The sequence below is a fragment of the Mobula birostris genome, chromosome 17 (assembly GCF_030028105.1).
Source record: "Mobula birostris isolate sMobBir1 chromosome 17, sMobBir1.hap1, whole genome shotgun sequence".
Classification (NCBI taxonomy): domain Eukaryota; kingdom Metazoa; phylum Chordata; class Chondrichthyes; order Myliobatiformes; family Myliobatidae; genus Mobula; species Mobula birostris.
In genome coordinates this window covers 37,916,520-37,938,805 of record NC_092386.1, presented here as the reverse complement: position 1 = coordinate 37,938,805, position 22,286 = coordinate 37,916,520, and the positions used below count along the sequence as shown (strand labels likewise).

Here is a 22,286-nt window from a genome sequence, read left to right as displayed (position 1 = left end):
CATTTTATTCCCCAGCGATCTTACATTTCCCATGATAACAGAGGGGAGACACAGCTTATAACTTCTCTTCTCCAAAAGCCTCTGTTGTCTCGACCTGGTCCTCTTCCCTCGCCTTTTTGATCCCCCTCTGCATCCTCTGTGTGTTTTCCTCCAGATTTCAGCCGGTCTGTCCGCTGCTCTGTTCGCTAAACCGGCGGGCATGACTGTAATCAATTGGTCCCTGGAATAAACAATGCGGCCATCCTGCTGCCATGCTAACGAGACGTGTCCGAATGTAACTAATTCCAGTGCTAAAAAAACAAGTAAAACTCTCTCCACCAGCATGTTAGAGAGGGTGCAGCTTCAATGTGTTACCGTGAGAAAAAAAAAATACAGCAAATAACTAAGTTTAAAAAGTTTAAAAGTAAGAAACTGCGGAGCAACTGTAACCGGCTGCATGCACGACCGGCGCATGCGCACGAATAATTCTCTGGCTTTCATTGTCACAAATGACTGGGGAAGCCAAGCCATTAAAGCGGAGATTGATAGTTTCTTGATTAGTCAGGGTGTCAAGGGTTACCGGGAGAAGGCAGGAGAATGGAGTTTAGAGGGATAACCAATCAATCATGATGGAATAGGCAGACTCAATGTGCTGAATGGCCTAATTCTGCTTCCGTGTGCTATGGGCTTATTACCAGTAAAATTATATTTTGATATCAGAATAGCGGTTACAGAAAGTCTTAAGTAACAGACTAGCTCCTGTTTACAGAATAAAATAATTATCAAATATCTAACAGTAAAACCAATTTTCTATTACAGCAATGGGTGCATATTATAACATAATTCATAAAGTTACTGAAACATGGCTGTCAACACTGATGCATTCCATTTTCTCTATCAACCCACATCCCTATTTACAAGTTATTAGCCCTTACTATACTTTCCCCTGGAACAGGGAGTTTCGAGTTGCGATTTGAACAAGGACCGATGTAATTTGGATAGGATCAGAACAGAATTAGTATTACAGTTATTATTTGCATTTGACTTAAAATATACCCACTCACTTCTTGTATTTCTAGGCCTTTGTCTTATCCTCATGCCAAATATGAAACATTTCTGAACTTTTGCAAAATCTTAATATTATGAAAAGTTTATTTAATCATTTATATGGAATTTTTTACTCATGAAAATGTGATATTGCCTATTATGAGTATGAATCCTTCAAAGAGCTATCCCCTTTCCTGATGTTTATCTGCTGTATCCTTATAGCCATTCTTTATACATTTAATCCATTTTCATGCAGCATTTAAAAAGAAATCTGATCTCTTACAAGTTGTTAAGTTTAGGTAATAAATCGTCACTTGGGAAGAAGAAATATATGTACTTTTGTTGCATGTTTTCAGTGAATAGCACACACTTGCATGCAAAGATGCATAAAAATAAAATACTTTGTTTTAAGAAATAATATTCATGTAATGACTTGTAATAAGTGGCATGAATGTTTAGCACCTTGGTGAATAACGAATCGTAGATATTATAGTAAAACACAGAGTGACTAAGGTATTACTGCCACTGCCCGAGATTACCATGTAAAGCCAGCAGATCTGGAGGGACAATTCCACTTGTGGACAGTGGAAAGTCTGAATAACACAATGGAGAAAATGCACCCTCAAAGCTCCCTGTTCAACTTTACTTTCCGGCAGAATTCCATCCACAACTTTGCCAGGCATCAATACTATTAGAGTTTAAAAACTTTTCAGAAGATAATGAAAATTTAAAATTGTGTGAATTACTTCTACTCTCAATGTTAACAGAAATACTTAAAACAAATTCAAATAACTAAAAGCTTTAAGCAAAACACAATCAACAAAACAAAATCACTGTATACTTTTCTCTCAATCCTGCAACCCCAATTGAATTATGCAGTTGGTGCGCCTGTAGAGGTCTGAACTGGCAGATGGTTTGAGAGATGATTTCTCCAGCATCATTGATTTGCGTATTGAACGCATGCTAGTGAAATCAAAGAAATGTAGATGCTGGAAATATGAATTAAATATAGAAAATTCTGGAAATGCTCAGCAATCATTTCCTGGCTTGTTTCATTTGTTCAGTTAAGTACTGCTGGCATTTACCAGAGAAATCCAATATTTCTTTTGCTTGCTTGGCATTATTTACTGCTGCAAATGAATTTTAAGCAACAGACAACTTTACTAATTCTATTTTAAGCAGTAAATAAAATTTCAAAGCAATTTAAATGCTGGTTCCTGTGAAATATAATAGCCAACAGCAATATAAATGATTATTCATAGGGTGTGTAAAGAAAATATTAACATTTTTTGTGCCTTTGTTTTAGGTTTAACTACTGAACAGATTTTGCTAAAAGATCTAAAGGAATTGTCGGAAGGAGATACAAAGCTCGCTATTAGTACTGTGTACATGACCCTCGAGGTGAGTGAATTTCTGGGAAAATTGGATATAATTCAACAATAGCAATATGCAGGGTGGTCCATTCCATCACATTTTATGTTTACTTTTGATATTACAAACAACATTCACAGCACAGTTTGAATGATGTTACCACTTCTTTACAGACATAAATGCTTAATTGTGGACTGATTTGCATAATGCATATTAATAACTTTCTTAATGAAGTGTGATTCATCATGTTTTTGAACATCACAAATGAAATATTACATTCTTTCATTCTGAGAGGCGTGTCACTCTGTGATGGCTCATAGGAATTCCTTAATATAGAACTGAACAGGATGTTTTCAGTTCTCTGGATCAATCCATGACTTAGCTGTCAGGAGCAGAATGCATTTAAAGTCTGGATATCAGCCATGAAAACTATGAATTTAAAAAATCTATAATGCACTTTATTAAATATCATGGGTCAATCATGCATAGCCCTGTAGAAAAATAATCTTTGTTCAATGCAGCTGTGTATTCTCCCTGCCTTTTGATTCTATAGTTCATTTCCTGTAGCACATTTTATGTTATGTGGCTGACATCAATTATTTCATATGTATTTTTTCTGCAGGGTAGTTTTCATTTATTCTACTGCACTTCCTTTGGTAATTAGGTGTGTGGTTGTTTCACTGAGATTCATTATTTTCTTTATTATTCATAAAATTATAGACTATTTGCAAAATTTGGACTGTGTGAGTTTTGAGAATGGAATTTAGTTAATGGATAGATATATATTACCTAAACAATCTTACTAAGCATCTTGTGAACCAAAAGGTTTTAAAGGAGCGCTGGATAGCATAAAAAAGTTCTAAGAAAAGTTTACTTTGGTTACCATTCTCATTCAATGCTAACTTGCTGAAGTCTGCTATTTTTTTGGAAGAAGGACTGCAGGAAAATAAACTGAAAATGAAATCCTGAAAACCATTGATCACCAAAATAGTAGCTTCATCCAACTTATCAGCTTTTCACTGTTTGACTTCGGTAGATATAAACTAGACTATAACTTCACTTGTTGTTGATCCTAACACCAATCACTTTGTATAATGCTCATTTTATCCTCCATTTGACTTTTTTGATTTTGTATTTGTATTCCTCTTGTCAATTGTGTTACATGAAATAAAAAAATCCCTGATCGATCAATTATGTGCATACAATTTGATCAACTCGATCGTCTTCTCTATTTCTCCCACCCAATAACTACTTTCTCAGTTCTGTGAATCATTTGTTTTATTCCATTGGTTCCAAATATTTTAATAGTCTATGCACCTTTTCCATTTGCTGATTGTATGAATTAATTCTGCTGAATGTGACTAGTACCTTATACAAAAAATAACTGCAGATCTTTCTGATTTTCTACAAAGTAGCATTAAAATTCCTTTTGCTGCTTTGATATCAAGCTGTATTATTTTGAGCCTTATTTTGTTACACTTGCTGTTGTTTGCAGTATGTTATAGCAGTGAAAGGAATTCATCCTGCCCACGATGTTCTGTTTACATTCTTAGTCACTGCAACAAAGATGCCACAACAGTGGTCCAAATGACAATCTGTTCATGTGTGAATATGTGGTTAGGACTTTGGAGGACCTTGAACAGGAAGAAGTACACAAAGATAAGGCATGAGTGTTACTAACATGCAGGAAATATTGGTTGTGCAAGAAACCAAATGCTCAAGAATGTTGCACTGATTGCAATGAAATTATATCAAAGATTCTGTCAGCAAGTGGAAACAGGATTATGAAAATGGCATTGCACTTGCTTGATGGTGAATCAAAAGATGTTATGCTGAATCCGCTTCACAGCTCTTGAGTTTAAAAGCAAAACTGCCACTTAGGTTTAAGTATTGTGAAATAAGCAGTAACAAGCAACTTTTTCCTTAATATAGAATAACCTTTTTATTGGTTCACCAGTTAGACTTCTGAAAGATATCTTCTTACATTAGTAGGCCTGTATTCAATATGTATCATAATACATACAATTGACAGTACCTTACCCGAAATAAGTAGGTATATCTTTGCATTTACTGCTTAATTTTGGTTCTGAATGTAGCATGCTGAAGCTTAGTGGGGAGTTCTTAAGGTCATTTTAACTTGGAACTTGTTTTGTTTTTGTGTGGATGGTTAAAAATAGTAGGCGTCATTAGGTATTTGCCATGTGAAGGCTAATTATTTTGTGACAGGAAACTGCTGGGAACTCTGGGATAAAAGTGATAGGCAGACGGCAGTCGTTCAGCGCGATTGCATTGGTGGACAGGTAGCAAAATTGCTTATGAAATTATTATTATCCTCCATTTTGTGAATTGCACGGGGAACATATACAATAAGAAAATTAAACTATTCTGCCTGTAGAGTTTGCTGAAGTTTTTGGATTGTCTGTGCATATGATATACTTATAATAATGTTCAACTATCAATAGTGAAGTTAAACTGCATGTATTATATGTTTTGACATCACTTGCACAAAATTCATTCTTGCAAATGCAATCTCTACTACTTTTTATGAATGATACCGCTTGATGTGAATTTTTGATGGATTTTAATCTAGAATGGTGAAAGGTCTCCAAGACCTAATTTGCTTTGTAATCAGTGATAGAACAAGTTCAAGTTCGTTTCATTGTCATTCAATCATCCATGTGTATACAGTTAAATGAAACATCGTTCCTTTGGGGCCAAGTTAGAAAACACAGTAAATGCAGTCACACACATCATATAAAGTTACAATGTCAGATACAGTCACAGGTAACATTAGTACAAGTCCTTTAGTGGAATGGCCTGAAGATTGATAGTTCATGGGCTGGTGTCCTGGAGCCACGTTTCTGCAAGAACAAGAACACAGCAGTTTCTCATCTCCTGCAGCCGCTGAGCAAGGCAATTCAGCTTGACTTCCGGGGGTGAACACCAGAAAGCAGTACCAACAAGAGAGACAGCCTGTAGGGGGCCAGCTCACAACACGTGGATTCCAATGCAGTTGCCACGTCTCTGTTCTCTCCCGCACCACCTCCCCTGAGTGGCCCTAACAAGTGGCCCTATGGCATTAGGACTTGGTCTGGAAAACAACCAAGGCCACGTAGCTCCCCCACCATAGGTCTCTCCGATAAACTGAAGTTACTGTCCATTACATCTTAAAATTAAAGATTCTCTGAAGGAAGGAGGCTAGTTATTTTTGGAATAGTGTTGAGTTTTGGATCCAAGATTACATTACGCTTGACATATACGTGCCAACTGAAGTTGAACTCATAAACGTTTGTGAAGTGCCCAATTCTTTTCAAGTTAGACTGAAGCTAAATTTTATTACTGTATTTACATACTTGTGGAAGGGAATGTTTTGAAGAAGTAAATGCATAATATGTAGTTATAAAATAGCACTTATGTTTGAACAAGAATTTTGTGCCTTGGTCTGGGAATATGTCTACTGTGCCAATATTGACAAAAGATGATCTAGTGTGATTTTCACCACATTCCACAAAATACTCAGTACTTCATCTACTGGCTGTTCCTTTCTGCCTCTGATGTCAACGGAGATCTGATTTGGGGAAAATGTATCAATTGGATTCTGTAAATCTTAAAGAAAAAATAAGAAACACAATAAGTAGCAATCGAATGCTGCTTTTAGATTACCAATATGCTAAGATGATACAGTTGTTGTACTCAAAGATGCTGGTTAGTTCAAAAATTTAGAGGTTGTTTATCAAGCATATTCATACTGTCTCAATCAAAATTCAAACCATTGTAAACATTACCTTCCATTGATTCTTCTGTGATGGTATCAGGGTTAAGTATAGAAAACTCATAATATTTATATTTTAGTGAAATTGTCAAATGTCTTGCAATTTGGTTAACTTTTGTGAAAATAGCCAGATTTATCAATGTAAACACGAGGAAATCTGCAGATGCTGGAAATTCAAGCAACACACACAAAAAATGCTGGTTATCAATGTACTAGTATTTAGGTACTCAGAATTTCAAAGCTTTGTTTCAGCTGGCCTATATATATCTTTGTTTCTGAGCTTTTAACTCTGACCGAGAAAGGGGTAGTATAATGATTGTTGTGTATTTGATATTTAGCTATATGGCTAAGACCAGAAGTGAATAGCAAATTCATTAAAATGAAATTGATATTTGCTCAGCTGTTTCAGTCATTCCACAAAATGAGTTTGAAAGGCATTTCAAAGATACTAAACTGAAGCCTGTGCATATTCAACTAAGAACTTATACCGGAGAAAAGATAACTCCTGTGGGAATGACATTTATAACAGTGAAATCCAATGACTACAAAGCCACATTGGGCTTATATGAGGTAAAATGAGAACGGCCAGCATTGTGGGGTTGTCAGTGGCTAAGACAACTACAACTTGAGACCCACCTGCTACATGCTACATGTACATGCATACTTATATGCTACATCACCTGCTATAGAGTCAACTGGAAGCAAGTTAAGAAAGGTACTGGATGATGCCACAAATATCTCCATGCTGTACACCATTAACTGTTGCCCAACAGAGGGAAAACGGGCATTGGTGCCAACCTCTGCCTGACCATGCTGCTCAGAGGAAGTGTGAAAGTTGACAAAAGCAGTGGTCCAACTATATCAATTTTTGTAGGCAACATATCTGAGAAAGATTCTGATATGTTAATCAGGAAGTTACCTGTGCAAAGTGGCTTGGTTTTAAGCTGGGAGAGAGTTCAAGGAGTTTCAGGAAAGCTGCAAGTATTTGGCTTTTGTGAGTATCAAGAACTAGAATCTACTCTGCGTGCATTAATTTGAAGTGGGAGACACAAAGCTGCCTGTAGAATTAGATGCAAAGATCGAAGTCCAAATGGATGAATGGAAGACCAAGAAGAATCAAGTTAATGGAGCTATGGAAACAGAATTTGTCAGATGATGTGGATGAGCTAACCATGAGGAGAGATCAGATCGTAACAGGAGTAATAGAAGAATTGATTCAGTGAACTCAATGCACCTTCCCAAGATCAAGGTGCAATTTCTAGAATGAAGAAAAGGGAAAAAAGAGAAAGGCATGAAAGAGTGAAGGAATATGAGAAAGAAAAAGAGCGGGATTGGCACAGTGAGCAAGACCTTGATAGGGATCATGTGAGAAGCAAGAATTGAAGTAGATCCAGAGGGAAAAGCCGAGAAAAGGAGAAGAAGTGTCCAGAGCTGTCAGAACCACTTCTTCAGTTTCAGAGTCAACTCCTACAACCATCATGGAGGAGGCCTCAGTACCTGAGATCGTTTTCACAGCCACATATCATACCTCCCTTGTCAGGAGAGAGATTATCCTGTAGGAGGAAGGAATCTTCCACAATGATTAAATATTTAGGCTGAATGGAACAATTTAAAGTTTACTATACTTGTATTATATAGCATACTACATATATAGCTGAGGTACATTCTATATTGAATTGGAGTTTATAGCTAAGCAGGGAGGAATGTTGTGTATTTAATATTTAAGTAGTATTTGAGTAATATTGTAAATGTATTGTTTGATTAAGCATTCTTGTTCATTTAAATAATTGATTGTGGGTTATATGTAAAAATAAGTGCATACATTATGACACCACCAGGTGATACGTGTGCACCTTGCTTAAAATAAAACTAAGTTAGGCTCACATTTCAGATTCCTGTCTTTTCCTTCTAATCAGTTTAATGTTTGGGGGTTACAAATAACAATGATGTGGCATAATATTATTCTGGTTTCTGGTTTGAAATTAATGGCTTTTACAAGTTGTTATTGGACACAGATTTTATGTTGCTTAAGGATCAATGAGACCTCAAAATAAAAAAAAGAATTTGAAAATACAAGTGAAATTTGGCACATCTTGGTGGCCCAGTCTCTCTGTCAGAATTGCTGCCTATAATTCCCTCCATGAAAATTTGGAAGGTCAGTCTCCCTGGCTTTTGCATGAACTATCAAATAGTATTGATATAGTTAACTTTTTTTAAAAAAAGTTAGCTAATGAAGTTATAATAGTCCCATTTATATTTATTTAACTTGATGATAATGAATTGGTTTACAATGCCCTTAATCTATCAAGGAGCATTTATTTTAAAATCAATTCATTAATAGTATTCATAAAATTAGAATTAACTGAAATTTAAATAGTTCTCTTTATAATTTTACTTTACTGATCCATATGTAAGCTAATGGACCCAAGTTTATGGCAAACAATACACAGGTAAATAAACAACAACATTATACACTATTTATAGTAGGTAGTTCTCAGTGGTATAAAAAAATCTACAAATATGTGAATCCAATCTCTGGCATAACTTGTCAGGAATCTGCTGAAAACATGTCCCAGTGTTTTAGAGAACCAAGACACTCATTTTTACATACATACTCTGGACTTTTGGTGGCATGCTGCATAGCCGAGGGGAGGCCATTAGAAATTAATATTAAATAAATCACCAAGGGGTCCTTCCGCAACCCAAATCTTAAAGCCACATAGTGTGCTACTAATGGGCTTAAATGGTTTGAAGTGGATTTGTTTCATGGATGTCATTTACATTATGTATATATTTATTTATGACTTTTTAATTGTGGCTGGAAATAAATGTTAGCAGATATTGTGTTCCCCTTTGCTGAATACATATTGTATGCTAAATCAATCAGTTCTAATTAATCTTGAGCGTACAATGCAGTGTGAGACTAATTTGGATAGGATCTGACATTATGAAAAAATATTCTTTTGTGATGAAAGGGGAATTATTTAGTTACTTCATAGGCAAGTGCTCTGCCGGTTTCTTTATCATTAATGGACAATAGTGTTGCAGCTTTTGGAAGCAATTAATAATTTGATACCTCACAAAAAGAAAACCTTGAAAGAATGATAAAGTGATTCTTCATTTCTTTGCCATTTTTTTATTATGCATCATTGATTATTATTTTGCTTTTTATTTTTGTTTATAAATGTATATACCTCATGTCATTAAGTAATAATACAGGATATTTCTTTAGAACTTTAGATAATATATTCTAAATTTGAAATGATTCATTATAATGGATCCTAGTTCCATTGTATACTTTATCTTGCATACTTTGGTTAAAAAAGTCCATTCATTTGATAGAATAATGGTCCGTTTCATAGACGAATCACATTTAATATCTGGACATAATATTCATGTATATAGGAAATGCAAAGTGTTGTTGGAGAGGAGTATCTCCTATTATCAGAGCTTATTTTGCCAATTACCCAGATTTGATTTCAGTTTTGTTCAAAGATAAAGCCAATAGCAGTTTTCATTTTACCTTGTAACTAATTTTATAAGATTTCCACGATACAGAGGTCTTTGCATTCTACTCAATGCATGCTTAATTTATATTAGAAATGGTTCCAATGAAAATTGTTTTAAAATGGCCAAGTGGATTTTTATTAAAGATATATTGGGTTTCTGTTCTTTGGAGATTGTTTAATATATTTGTTCATTATGGGGGAAAAAGGCACACGATTAGAAATTGGAAGCTTTGCTCATTTTTTTTGGTGTTGTATAATAAACAGTAGGTTATTTGTTTCCTTCGAATTGAAAATGATCAGGCAGCTAAATGATATGACATTAGCTCATAAGCTGCTGTGGGTGTTCCATACACTGTGAGACTAATGCGTTTATCTATCTAAAAGTTATGGAAGTTTTATTTATCTCTCATACTGTCAAAAGTGATGTCTTAATACTTTCACTGGGATTTGATGTCTTTTTTTTGCAGTAATTTATTTCATGCCTGTTGTTGTACAGATGTTGTATCAGCAGGAATTTCTTTCTTTACATTTTATCAGTTACTGCTTAACCCTTAAAATTCTAGTCATGGAATTTGCTATAAATGTATTTTCCATATTATATGTAATATGGTTTTGAACAAATATTAAGTGGCATTTTAATCATTACATAATTGTAAATTGACAAACAGAAGATTTCAATTGGACAACTGAAAAATGCGTGAAGTCTACTCATATCATGTTGTTTTGTATGCCTCTGACATTAGAAATAGAGGTTTTGGTGTTTGTTTTATGTTATTTCCTGATTATACATGCCTATAAAATTGACCAGTATTTAAAAAGTATATATATTTATAGCATTTTACACAAAGTTGTCTTGTGAACAAAGTAAATATTATTGGATAATTGTAGGCTTTGATAGTTGCTTGGTTCTGGGACTCATATGAAATGTATTCCCTGCCTTACTGTGAAGTGGTTTGGATTTTGCAAGCATCAATGAATTACAGATGCCAACCATTCATCACGTTTGTTTTCCCACAGACTTTCCCTGGGCTTTTGCATTGGAACTTTGAATTAGAAGGCCATTCACAGAGTTACCTCTCAGATCTAGGAGTGGGTGAATAGGGAAAATAAGTATATATTTCCTTAACCAATCAAGGTGAGAAGTCCTTAATCAGCAGTACAGTATCTAAAAAAACAACCTATAGTAAAGCATGTGTAGAAAGTAACAATGAGAGGCAAAATAGACTGAATTAAGAGACTATGAAAAAATAGATTTTTTTTACATTTTTGTTTTATTTATATCTCTAAAATTTGAAGAACATAGATCCCACAGTTTTACAAGTAAAGTTACAGTGCTTGAAAGGATGATTTCTTTAATTAATAATTAACATGCTGTTCAAAGTCCCATGGAACACTGGAATAAATTTTTAGGCGAGTTGTGTGGATTGGTTCAGCAATTACTTGTATTTGATTAGTTTGGTGGTGGGTCTTGGTCTGAATGACAAGTACAGTGATGTTTCTGGCAAAGCAAGGTAACTCCAAACAGTAAGTTCTGAGTTTCTAAATATAACTTGTCATTTGATATTTGTGATTAGTGACTATCTATCTAATGATTAAATCTAGATGGCACTTCACCACGGACCTGTTACATGTTTCCAAAATAAATAATTCCTTTCATACTCTCTGGCTTTCAAATTTAAATTGTGACATTGCCAATTAGTTCATAGTTATTTTGACAGTGATTTTTGATCAGTCTGTATGTGGTATTGCAATATTTTCCTCACAATTGTAGTAAACTACAGTTGGATCTTAAAATTACAGCAGAACTTACAGATATTTAACTCCTTTTAACATGGGAAACATCTCAAGTTGACTTATGAAAATACAATCAATCATCAGGCTGGAATACAAACTAGAAATACTGGAAACACTCATTAGATTTGGCAGCATCTGCAAAAAGCGACAAATTTGACATTTTAGTTTTAGACACTCTCAAAACTAAAGTTGAGAGAAAACAAGCTAGTTATGATTTGCAGACTATGTTGAGGAGGGATGGATAGGATTGGATGAAGTTAGGATTGCCACCATGAGGTCACCTGGTTGATAGATTAATGGGGGTGATTAGTACTTTGAGTATTGTGTGCAGTTTTGGGCTGCTTATTTTAGAAAGGATATACTGACATTGGAGAGGCTTCAGAGAACATTCACGAGAATGATTCCAGGAATGAAAGGGTTATCGTATGAGGCAGCTCTTGGGCTGTATTCCCTGGAGTTCAGGAGAATGAGGGGAGATCTCATAGAAACATTCAGAATGTTCAAAGGCTTGATCAGATTAGATATGGCAAAGTTACTTCCCATGACAGAGGAGTCTAGGACAAGAGGGCACAACTTCAGGATTGAAGGATGTCTATTTATAACGGAGATGCAGAGATATCACTTTAGTCAGAGTGTGCTAAATCTGTGGAGTTTGCTGCCACAGGCGGCCATGGAGGCCAAGTCTTTGGGTATATTTAAGACAGAGATAGATAGGTTCTTGATTAGCCAGGGCATCAAAGGGTATGGGGAGAAGGCAGGGGAATGGGGATGACTGGAAGAACTGGATCAGCCATAATTGAATGGCGGAGCAGACTCGATGGGCTGAATGGCCTACTTTTGCATCTATATCTTATGTTCCTGTGGTCTTATAGTGAGACAAAGTGAACAAAAGCTGTGAAATTGGGACATTATTGGATGAGAACATAAACAAAGGATCATAAAAGTTGCAAGGTTCAGTGTAGTGGAACATATGCAGCAGGTCAGGCTTTGCAAATAAAGAGAGAAAAGCTGAGCCAGTAACACAGATGGATGGCTTACCACAGAAGTGACCAGGCTTGATACATTTAGATAAAAGTGTCGAACTTGAATGAAAGTCCAAAAATCAACATGCCCAGATGGAAGATGTAATGCTATTGCTCAGTTTTATGTTCAGCCACATATAGCAAGGCAGTGGGACAACAATTCAGAGTGGGAAAGGAATGAATAGTTCAAATGGTAAGCAACAAGGTACTCTGATTTGTCTCTGAAAATATTCTGCAAAACGATCCCACAATCTGCATTTAGCTTCTCCAGTTTTGAGTAGAACAAGTGTGCACCCATTGCAGTGCACTTGATTGGAAGAAGTGCAAATTAGACAGCAAATGAGTGCATATCTTATACATGTATATAAAATTGTAGATTCAATAGAAATATTTAGTGCTAAGCACCAGTTTAAGAATAATTATCACCGTAGAGGAAGGAGACGTTGGCACAGATGATCTGAAAACAGCCATCTCCAAGAGTATGGCATTTCTTCAGTACTATACTGAAGTGTCCGTCTAGATAAGTTGTTCTGATTGTACCAAAGAAATTGGCTTCCGATTCTGATACTTCAGATGTGTTTGTGTCTTTGTCAAAGGCTGGAGTTATAAATTTTAATTAGAGATGTTTAGAATTATGAAGAAGGGATATTCATTAATCATCTCAGGAATACCAACTATCTCTTCAGCAATCTCTAGCTTACTAGCATTGCATTATCAGGGTTTTTGGACATCCAGATGCTTATTACCTTGAGTATTGACTCTGACATCCTAAATATTACTTTCTAATACCACAAAAATGCAGCAACACATTAACAAAATTTGTAGGCTCTGATAATTTTTCCATTCACTCCCAAAATATCCACCATATTTTTGATATTGCAAGATGCCACTCAGCAGTCATTAAGGAGATCAGAATGTACATATCTAAGCTGTGTGCTCAGTAACTGTTGTATCTAAATGTATCTGAGATGGTTGGGAAGTCTGATATTTGTGGAAGTCCACAGTTTTAGCTGGAGGCATTCTGCACAAACTTGATTATTCTGTTATCTGTCCTGTTAACTTTATCCTCATGTAGCTGAAATCCAGATCAAATTTCCAAGCCTTATATGCAGTTAAAATGGAAACTAAATCATTTTTCTGGTTTACCACTGAGAAATGAATATTCTGGACTCTTTGGCATGCAACACCAGCTGCGATATAATCTTCTTCTTCTATTCAGAAGAAGGAAAGGGCAATGACATACTTTAATCAAATGCATCAAACAGTGAGTACCTAGTGGTAGGGGTCAAGTTTGTCATTCATTATAGATAACACTGCATGTGGTGGCCTTCTCTTTCCAGACCATTGTGGAGTCAAACTTTTATTTGAACTGAATGGCCTATAATATGCATATAGAAAACCTTATTATATTGCAGTCATAAATAAAAGATGAATTGAAGGGGAATGTGGATCTTTCATAAGCTTTCTGTAAAAAATTGTTCAGTAGATAATAAAATTAAACAAATTTTAATATCTGTTGAATATGTTGAAATGTAACCTGTTCTCTAATAGAGCACAAGGGACTATGGAAAACTAGGACGACACTTGCAGTCAAGGTACAGAATGCTTCCTAAATGTTAGCTGCTGAGAACTGAAATATAATTTCACTGATTTTATTTAAAAAAACACTTTGTTTCCTAATTTACTTATGTTTTATAATTTACTCTGCTTAGAGGTGGGAAAAGTAATTGACTGAAGATGTTTTAAAAGAGTAGGCTGGTAAACATTTTTTAAATTTGAATTGTGTAATGGTGGGTTAGGATATGGGGTCAGGTGGGGGCATAGTTGAGAACAGTGGCTTTGGTAAACTGGAGAAGCCTGTGTGGGTGTAACATTACATTGATTTCCTGGTGATGTTTGAAGATTGAAAACAAAATCCTGTCTACTTTCCTTGCCTAGCATCTTTACATGCATAAGCTTTCTGGGTTTGTTTAAATGTCAGTGCCCTCTTTGCCATCCATATCAATGCCTGGTGTTGTGGGCAACTATTAAGTTGTATTAGCAACTCAGCATTCTGAAAGGCAAATAGCTGCAAGTACTTATTATGGAGCTATTTCCAGCATTTCCCTGACACTATAATAGACAATTCACGCTTGAACTATGATAGAAGAAAATGCCAAATATGATGAACTGAGTGGAAACTTTGGCTACAGTCCTTGAATCTGCTACATCCTGTAGAGGGCCCTGGTATGATTCACAGAAAACCAATGCTCATGGCTACTTCAAAAATTGAAGAGCAGGCCACCATTCACATTGATATAAGAGATGTAAAATTAATTCACAAATATAAATTGAATGATATCTTGCTTCGGCTGATAGCATTCTTGGATGTGAACTACAAATGTTCCAGATTCAGGCCCATCTTCAGGATTGAGGGCGAAGTTGATTTTACTTTACAAGTTCTTCAAATAAGAGATTAAACTGAAGCCCTTTCTGGTTATAGCGAATATTAAAGATTTTGTCCACTTGACTGTATTCCAGTGAATTTGGTGCAGGCTAGAAATTCATTGTTGCAGTCGTGTAAATAAATAAAATAAAAATTGCATTCCTCAGGAACTTTTCTAAAAGGCATAAAAGAATGCTATGAAAATGATTTTTTCCCTTTCCTAGTTGCATTGCTGTGGTTTAATGCTGAAACCAGTTGTTTATCTCTGGAATTTTGCTTTAGGTCTAGCAGTCCTTAATTGTTGAATGTTATTATACTCTATTTCACATTATTTTATGGAAATTAATATTACTTTCATATGTGTTTATTATACATCAGCACTGAGCAATACACTCACGTACTCAATTGCACTGTGATATTGTGTCTGAGAATGCCACAGTTCACCGTTGCATCTTACACTAAATCCCCTTTAATCTTGATCCTGTCTGTTGATGTCTTTCTCATAGTCTTCTCTGGTCCTGTGAGAAACTCCTAATGTTAGGTAACTTGATAAATGTACTTGCAAGAAAAAATGTTAAAAGCAAATATTTTGGAGCAGGTAGAAAATTTTCAGTTTCAGGAATATAGACATTGATTTGACCAGTGTGAAAAATATCTCAGCAGAGATTTTCAGTTGTGGATGTAACTAAAGGTTCTTTGTTGACATTTTAATAAAATATTCAACAGCAAAATAACTTTGCCCACTTTGGGTTAAAACTTTTCACAGAGAAAAATCAACACAAAATAGAAAAGTAATTTCCTTTAATAACTTGAGTTGAAGGCAGTGGTCAATTCAAGTGCAAATACAACATGCAAAAGATCAGTTTTGTGAAAAGGCTTGATAGATTGAGCCTACTGAAATTCTGAACCTCACGTGTCAATGAATCATATTTGTGAAAGGCACAGCTCCAGTGTCCTTGATGGTGCTTGTATAGATTTTGCAAATTATTAATCTTTTGTCCTCTATTTCTGCCGCATTGTGACACAGCTTTAGCGTACCTTCAGGATGACAATTCCACCTTCCCTTCACTGGATAGCCAGAGTTTTGCCCATAATAGCTGCTAGTTTTTGTTACCTTGCAGTAAGCATTAATCATCATGATCCAAGATGCATATTTATTTTAAATTGAAAACCTTTCATTTCATTAAACTGCTCCCTTATATTTTCTTCCAGGTACTACTGTGAACAGTGATTAATTCTTTCACCCTGCTACGTAGTGCCTGAGTGATTAAGATACAAACATTTATTGCTTGCAGGGTAATCTAGTAAACTTCCATCACTGTGGGAAGTCCATATCAATCATAAAAGTTTTGACATTTCATCTGTAAAAATGATGGCTTTGGAAAGCTACTTCCTCTAGAGCATTATGAGTAAAGTCACAACAATTTAGAAATGCGTAGGTGACTAGAGTGAAGTAGACATCTGGAGCTTCAAGACGGGGAGTGGGTGTGTGGGGAGGGGGTGAAAGAAGTTTTAAAAGAGTATTTTTAATGTAGCAGCTAAAGATTTCTATTAAGATGGTGTGAAGTCTACAAAAGAAATCTTTAAAAAAAACGAAACTGTTCATAAGGGAATAGTCAACAAATAAATCAACGCTTACATTAATTATCAGTGTTCTGACCCAAATTTCTTTTTCACTTGTTATTTGCCATTGTAAATGTGTAGGGACAAGTACATCCAACAACATGACCCAAACCTATGACTCTACTACAATACAGCATTAGGGCAGTTGACAATGGGTGCAGCACCTGTGGATTCCCTTCTCAGCCAGACACCATCCTCATCTGGAAATATGTAACTAATCTTTTGTTGCTGAGTCTATAGTCCTGAAGCTCACCACCCAGCAGCATTGTGGAAGTACCCAAATTTGTTTATTGTCCTTACATAACAGTGGATGTTGACTGACATGTAAACCTATACTGCTGTTGCTCATTGCTACTTTTGAATTGGTTTCAGCCTTGGAGAAATTCATATACTGCTAAAATGTAAACACAAGCAATTCTGCAGATGCTGGAAATCCTGAGCAACACAAATCATGAAGGATCTTGACCCGAAATGTCAGCTGTTTATTTCCCAACATAAATGCTGCTGAGTTTTTCCAGCATTTTGTGTATTGTTCCTCATATACTGCTATTTCCAATACATATAGCAACTTAATAATTCTTTTTTAAAATCCAACAAAGTTTAAGCTGGGATTTAAGCAGTTGGATATAACTTTCTGAAAATTTATTGATGGGGTGTGGATATTACTTGTTAGCTTGGAATTTTTTGCCTATCCCTGACTGAGGGCAGGGAGGAATCAATCAATTTGATGGAGCACGTATAAACCAGAGTGAAGTAGTAGAGCAGACTTCCTTCCTCAAAGGATATTAGTGAATCAAATTAGATTCATGACAATCCTACAGTTCTGCGATTGGCCCTATTTAAACTCTTAAAAATTTTCAAAAATGAATATAAAAATTGAGGTAGAAGGAAGTGATACAGTGCCTATAAAAAGTATTCACTCCTCCCCCCCCCCACATGGAAGTTTTCATGTTTTATTGTTTTACATTGTGAAAACAAATTTCTATAAATTGCTCTAAATTAATTTCAAATATAAAACACAAAATAATTGATTGCATAAGTGTTCTCCTCTTTTACTATGACACACCAAATCATCACTGGTGCAGCCAATTGATTTTAGAAGTCACATAATTAGTTAAATGAAGATCAATGTGTGCCATCAAGGTGTTTGAATTGATTGTAGTAAAAATACACCTGTATCTGGAAGGTCCAGCTGCTGGTGAGTCAGTATCCTGGCAAAGACTACACCATGAAGACAAAAGAACACTCCAAGCAACTCCACAAAAAGGTTATTGAAAAGCACAAGTCAGAAGATGAGGGATACAAAAAAATTTCCAAGTCACTGAATATCCCTTGGAGTACAGTTCAGTCAATCATCAAGAAATGGAAAGAATATAGCACAGCTGTAAATCTGCCTAGTGCAGGCTGTCCTCAAAAAATGAGTGCCCATCCAAGAAGGGGACGAGTGAGGGAGGCCACTGAAAGACCTATGGCAGTTCTGGAGGAGTTACAAGCATCAGTGTCTGAGATGGGAGAGACTGTACATACAACTGTTACTCAGGTACTTCATCAGTAATAGCTTTGTGGGAGAGTGGCAAAGAGAAAGCTGCTGTTGAAAAATCTCACATGAAATCTTGTCTAGAGTTTGCTAGAAGGCATGTGGGAGACTCTGAAGTCAACTAGAAGGTTCTATGGCCTGATGAAACCAAAATTGAGCTTTTTGGCCATTCGACTAAACATTATGTTTGGCATAAGCCAAGCACTGCACATCATCAAAAGCACACCAACCTTACCGTGAAGTATGGTGATGTCTGCGTGATGCTGTGGGGATACTTCACTGCAGCAGGCCCTGGAAGGCTTGTGAAGCAAGGGGCAAAATGAATGCAGGAAAATACAGGGAAATCCTGGAGGAAAATCTTATGCAGTCTGCAAAAGATCTGTGACTTGGAGGAAGATTTGTTTTCCAGCAAGACAATGACCCCAAGCATAACGCCAAAGCTACACAGAAATGGCTTAAAAACAACAAAGTTAATGTCCTGGACTGGCCAAGACAGACTGCAGACCTCAATCCTATTGAGAATTTATGGACAGGCTTTAAAAGGGCTGTTCACTCACGATCCCCATGCAATCCGACAGAGCTTGAGCAGTTTTGTAAAGAAGAATGGGGAAAAGTTGCATTGTCAAGATGTGCAAAGCTGATAGAGACCAATCCACACAGACTCAAGGCTGTGCAATCAATTATTTGTGTTTAACAATTGTAATAAATTCTGACCAATTTGATGAAATTAGTTTTCACTTTGACAGAAAAGAGTCTTTTCTGTTGATCAGTGTTTTTAAAAAAAGCCAAATTAAATCCACTGTGATTCAGTATTGTAAAACAATAAAACATGAAAACTTCTAAAGGGGGGGGGGTGAATACCTTTTATAGGCACTATATTTGTTAGATTCTGCACCCCTCACCCCTCAGAGTTGTCACAGTGAAAGTAAGAACTTCCTTTTGTGAAACTGGATGAGGAACCAAAAACAGTACTGCCCAAATTATGCTGCTGTATTTTTGAGAACTTTGCCATTGCATAATATAAAATCTGTTCTACAAGAAGAGTAACTATTTTGATTATAACAGTAAGTAATTTAAAGTCAAGTTAACACTGCTATTTCTAAATATTTGGAGCTTCACACTCATAGCTTATGCTGGTAGAACAGCTCAACTTCCTTGTCTCAGCTTTGTATATTGGCAGAAATGAGCAAAATGTATAACTTTCAAGGTCATATTATGACACCATTCTAGGTATTTAAACTTTCAGTAATTTGTGCCTTCTCATTAAATGATTCATTTAAAGGCTTGGAGAATTAAAGGGAATAACATTGATTATATAGTTAATATTTTATCTGTTCAAATTTGATGTGCAACCAAATCAGCAATTGGGGATAATGTTGTGAAACATAAAGGTGAAAGGTTGAAAGAGCCTTTGTTTGGCAATTAGCACTGTAAGTGAAACATTCATTATACAGCATGCTGGGAAGTTGATGAACTGTACAGTAAAACTGAGCCTACAGTCACCACTGAGATGAGTCATAACAAAGACTATAAAATATTTATGAGTACAATGAACAGTGAACTAGCGTTTCTTGATGCATGTGCAAAATCTTTAGATGAAAAATTGTTATACCATTAGTTTTTAAAGGAATGCTCTTTACATAATGTATGACTAAAATCACAAAGAGTGAAGCTAACAATTGCAAGAATAAAAGCACAAATGACATAGTTATGTTCAAAATGCAATTTCTAATCAGCAGGTAAAATCTTATTTCAGTGAATCAGTATTTACATTTATTCCCCCTTTGTAGGTTTAAGGTAGGTATTTTGTTCCCACATTACGCACCACCTTCTCAGGCAGTCACTCAAGATTGACTTGCTTGCACTCTGGTTTATGTACTTTCTTCGATGGCTAATGAGATAAATGTTGGCATTGAAGATTCTCCCACAAATAGGCAGGTGTTGTCGGTTTGAGTGGTAGTTTGTGAGCTGGTATGCTCCATCCACCATTTATGTTGGGGTTTTATATGCTGCCACTGCTTAGCCTCAAGGTTCAAAGTACTATCCCGAATGTACTTCCTCCACTTTGAGTGGACTAGAGATTCCCAGAAATCAATAGGGATATTGCATTTCTTTAAGACACCTTTGAGCACCTCTGGTAGAATGTTATCTCCTCAGGAACAAAACGGCGAGTAACGGAAGTGTGTATAGGGAACACTTTGGATCTAGTGATCATAATTCCATTAGTTTCAAGACAATTATGGAGAAGGGTAGAGCTAGTTCTCAGGTTGAGATTCCAAACTGGAGAAAGGCCAATTTTGATGGCATCAGAAAGGATCTAATAAGTATGGTTTGGGATAGATTGTTTTCTGGCAATGGGGTGCTTGGTAAGTGGGAAACTTCAAATGTGGAATTTTGAGAGTACAGTGTTTGTATGTTCCTGTTGGAATAAAAGGCAAGGCTAACAGGCCTAAGGAACCTTGGTTTTCAAGAGATCTTTAGGCCCAGGGTTAAGAAGAAAAAGGAGGTGCATGATAGGTGTAGGCAGCAAAGAACAAATGAGGCTCTTGAGTATAAGAAATGCAAGACAACCTTTAAGAGGGAAATGAAGAGGGCTAAAAGAAGGCTTGAGGTTGCTCTAACAGGCAAAATGGTAGAGAATCCAAGGGCTTTTACAGATATAGTAAGAGCAAAAGGATAGGAAAGGACAAAACTGGTCCTCTTGATGATCAGCATGGTCATCTAGATATGGAGCTGAAAGAGATGGAGGAGATCTTACATAGAACTTTTGCCCCTCTATTTATTCTTGAGATGGCCTTTGAACATACATATTTTCCATGTTCCTATACTTCTAATTTACTTTGAAATGCTTGCATACATTGCAGATGTGTCTGCTTATTTTCATCAAATAAGGTAAGTTCAAATGTGTCTCCCATCTGACCTTATCATAGTTAGTCATTAAATGTGGATAATTTTTGGCTGAAAAGAAATTTGGGTGTATGAAAAGAATAGTTTTAACTGGTAGTTCCTATGATCAATGCTAAAAAATAGAGTTGAGAACTTATTTACAGGAAACTTTAAATCTTGTTTTGAGCTGAATGACGATGACATGAAAGAAAATGGGTTATTTTGTCAAAATATTCTTGGCTACCCTCTATGAAAAGTATGTGTAACTCTATAAAAGAAACACATGAAATACGGGAAACGCAGAATCATAGAATGATCACAGTGTGGAAGGACAACATTCAGTATGTTGATTCTGTCCATTTCGCTCATCTCCTGCAGCCCTGCATATAGTTTGTTTGTGTATGTTTATCCAGCTCCATTTTCCGTGAAATCATTGCATCTTTCTCCAAAACAAACTCTGCTGGTGTATGTGAGCCCTAACCACTGGCTTTTCTATATGTGGTTTTGGATAAGATGACCATATGAGTTCAGGTACAGATTATCCATAATCTCATATAAATCAGTGCAGGTTTGAAGCTTGCACTTCTTTAAGTTAATTACTTTTAATTACTCTGCCATAATTTTCAGGTTAGTTTGATCTAGAACAACAGCTTATCTGGTAATTGCAGAATCATAATGGTACAAGGCTTCCATGCATCAGCTGTAGCAAAATTATAAGAAAAAATTCTAAGGTGCAAGATTTGTGTTCACCTGGAACATCATGGGTTGATTAGGAATGAGTACGGAAAATGTGAAGAAGAGAAACACCAGGATGTTGCCTGGAGTGAAGGGCTCTGTTACAAGGAGAGATTGGATAGGCTAGGTCTCAGCATAGAAGGCTGAAGGGCTACAATAGTAAGATTTAAAAGGTTGAGTGGTATGGATAGTCTAGATAGTCAGTGTCTTTTTCTCCGGATAGGTGAGTCTAAAACTAGAGAGCAGAGGTTTAAGGTGAGGGGGATGAAATTTTAGGGAAATCTGAGAGGTACACAGAAGGCTGTTTTTCTGGAATGAGTTAGTAAAGGCAGATACAAATACAATGTTTAGAAGGTGCTTGGATAGAAGAGGATTAGATGGGTAAGGCCCTAGTGCAGTCAAATAGATTAGCGTAGAGAGGCATCATGATAGCCATCAGCGAGTTGGACCTGTTTCTCTGCCTAACAGCTCTATGACCATGAGTTTCCAGACAACATCAAATGGTAGAAAATAAACTCATTGTGAAAGATGACACAAGCTGTTTGATACCTTAATCTAGGCTCATCAGATTAATCCCTTTAGGTTG

At 36.0% G+C, this 22,286-nt stretch overlaps 1 protein-coding gene across 3 annotated transcripts in view; it reads left to right on the top strand.

Annotated features, from left to right (window-relative positions):
- Positions 1–22,286, top strand: part of LOC140211620 (protein prune homolog 2-like) — a 329,851-nt gene that overhangs the window by 83,502 nt on the left and 224,063 nt on the right. For all 3 annotated transcript variants that reach the window (XR_011889534.1, XM_072281551.1, XM_072281550.1), the window contains exon 6: positions 2,333–2,427. Coding sequence is in view for 2 of the 3 variants with exons in the window: in XM_072281551.1 (XP_072137652.1) it covers positions 2,333–2,427 (95 nt within the window). In the remaining variant the exon portion in view is untranslated. The remainder of the gene's footprint in view (positions 1–2,332; positions 2,428–22,286) is intronic.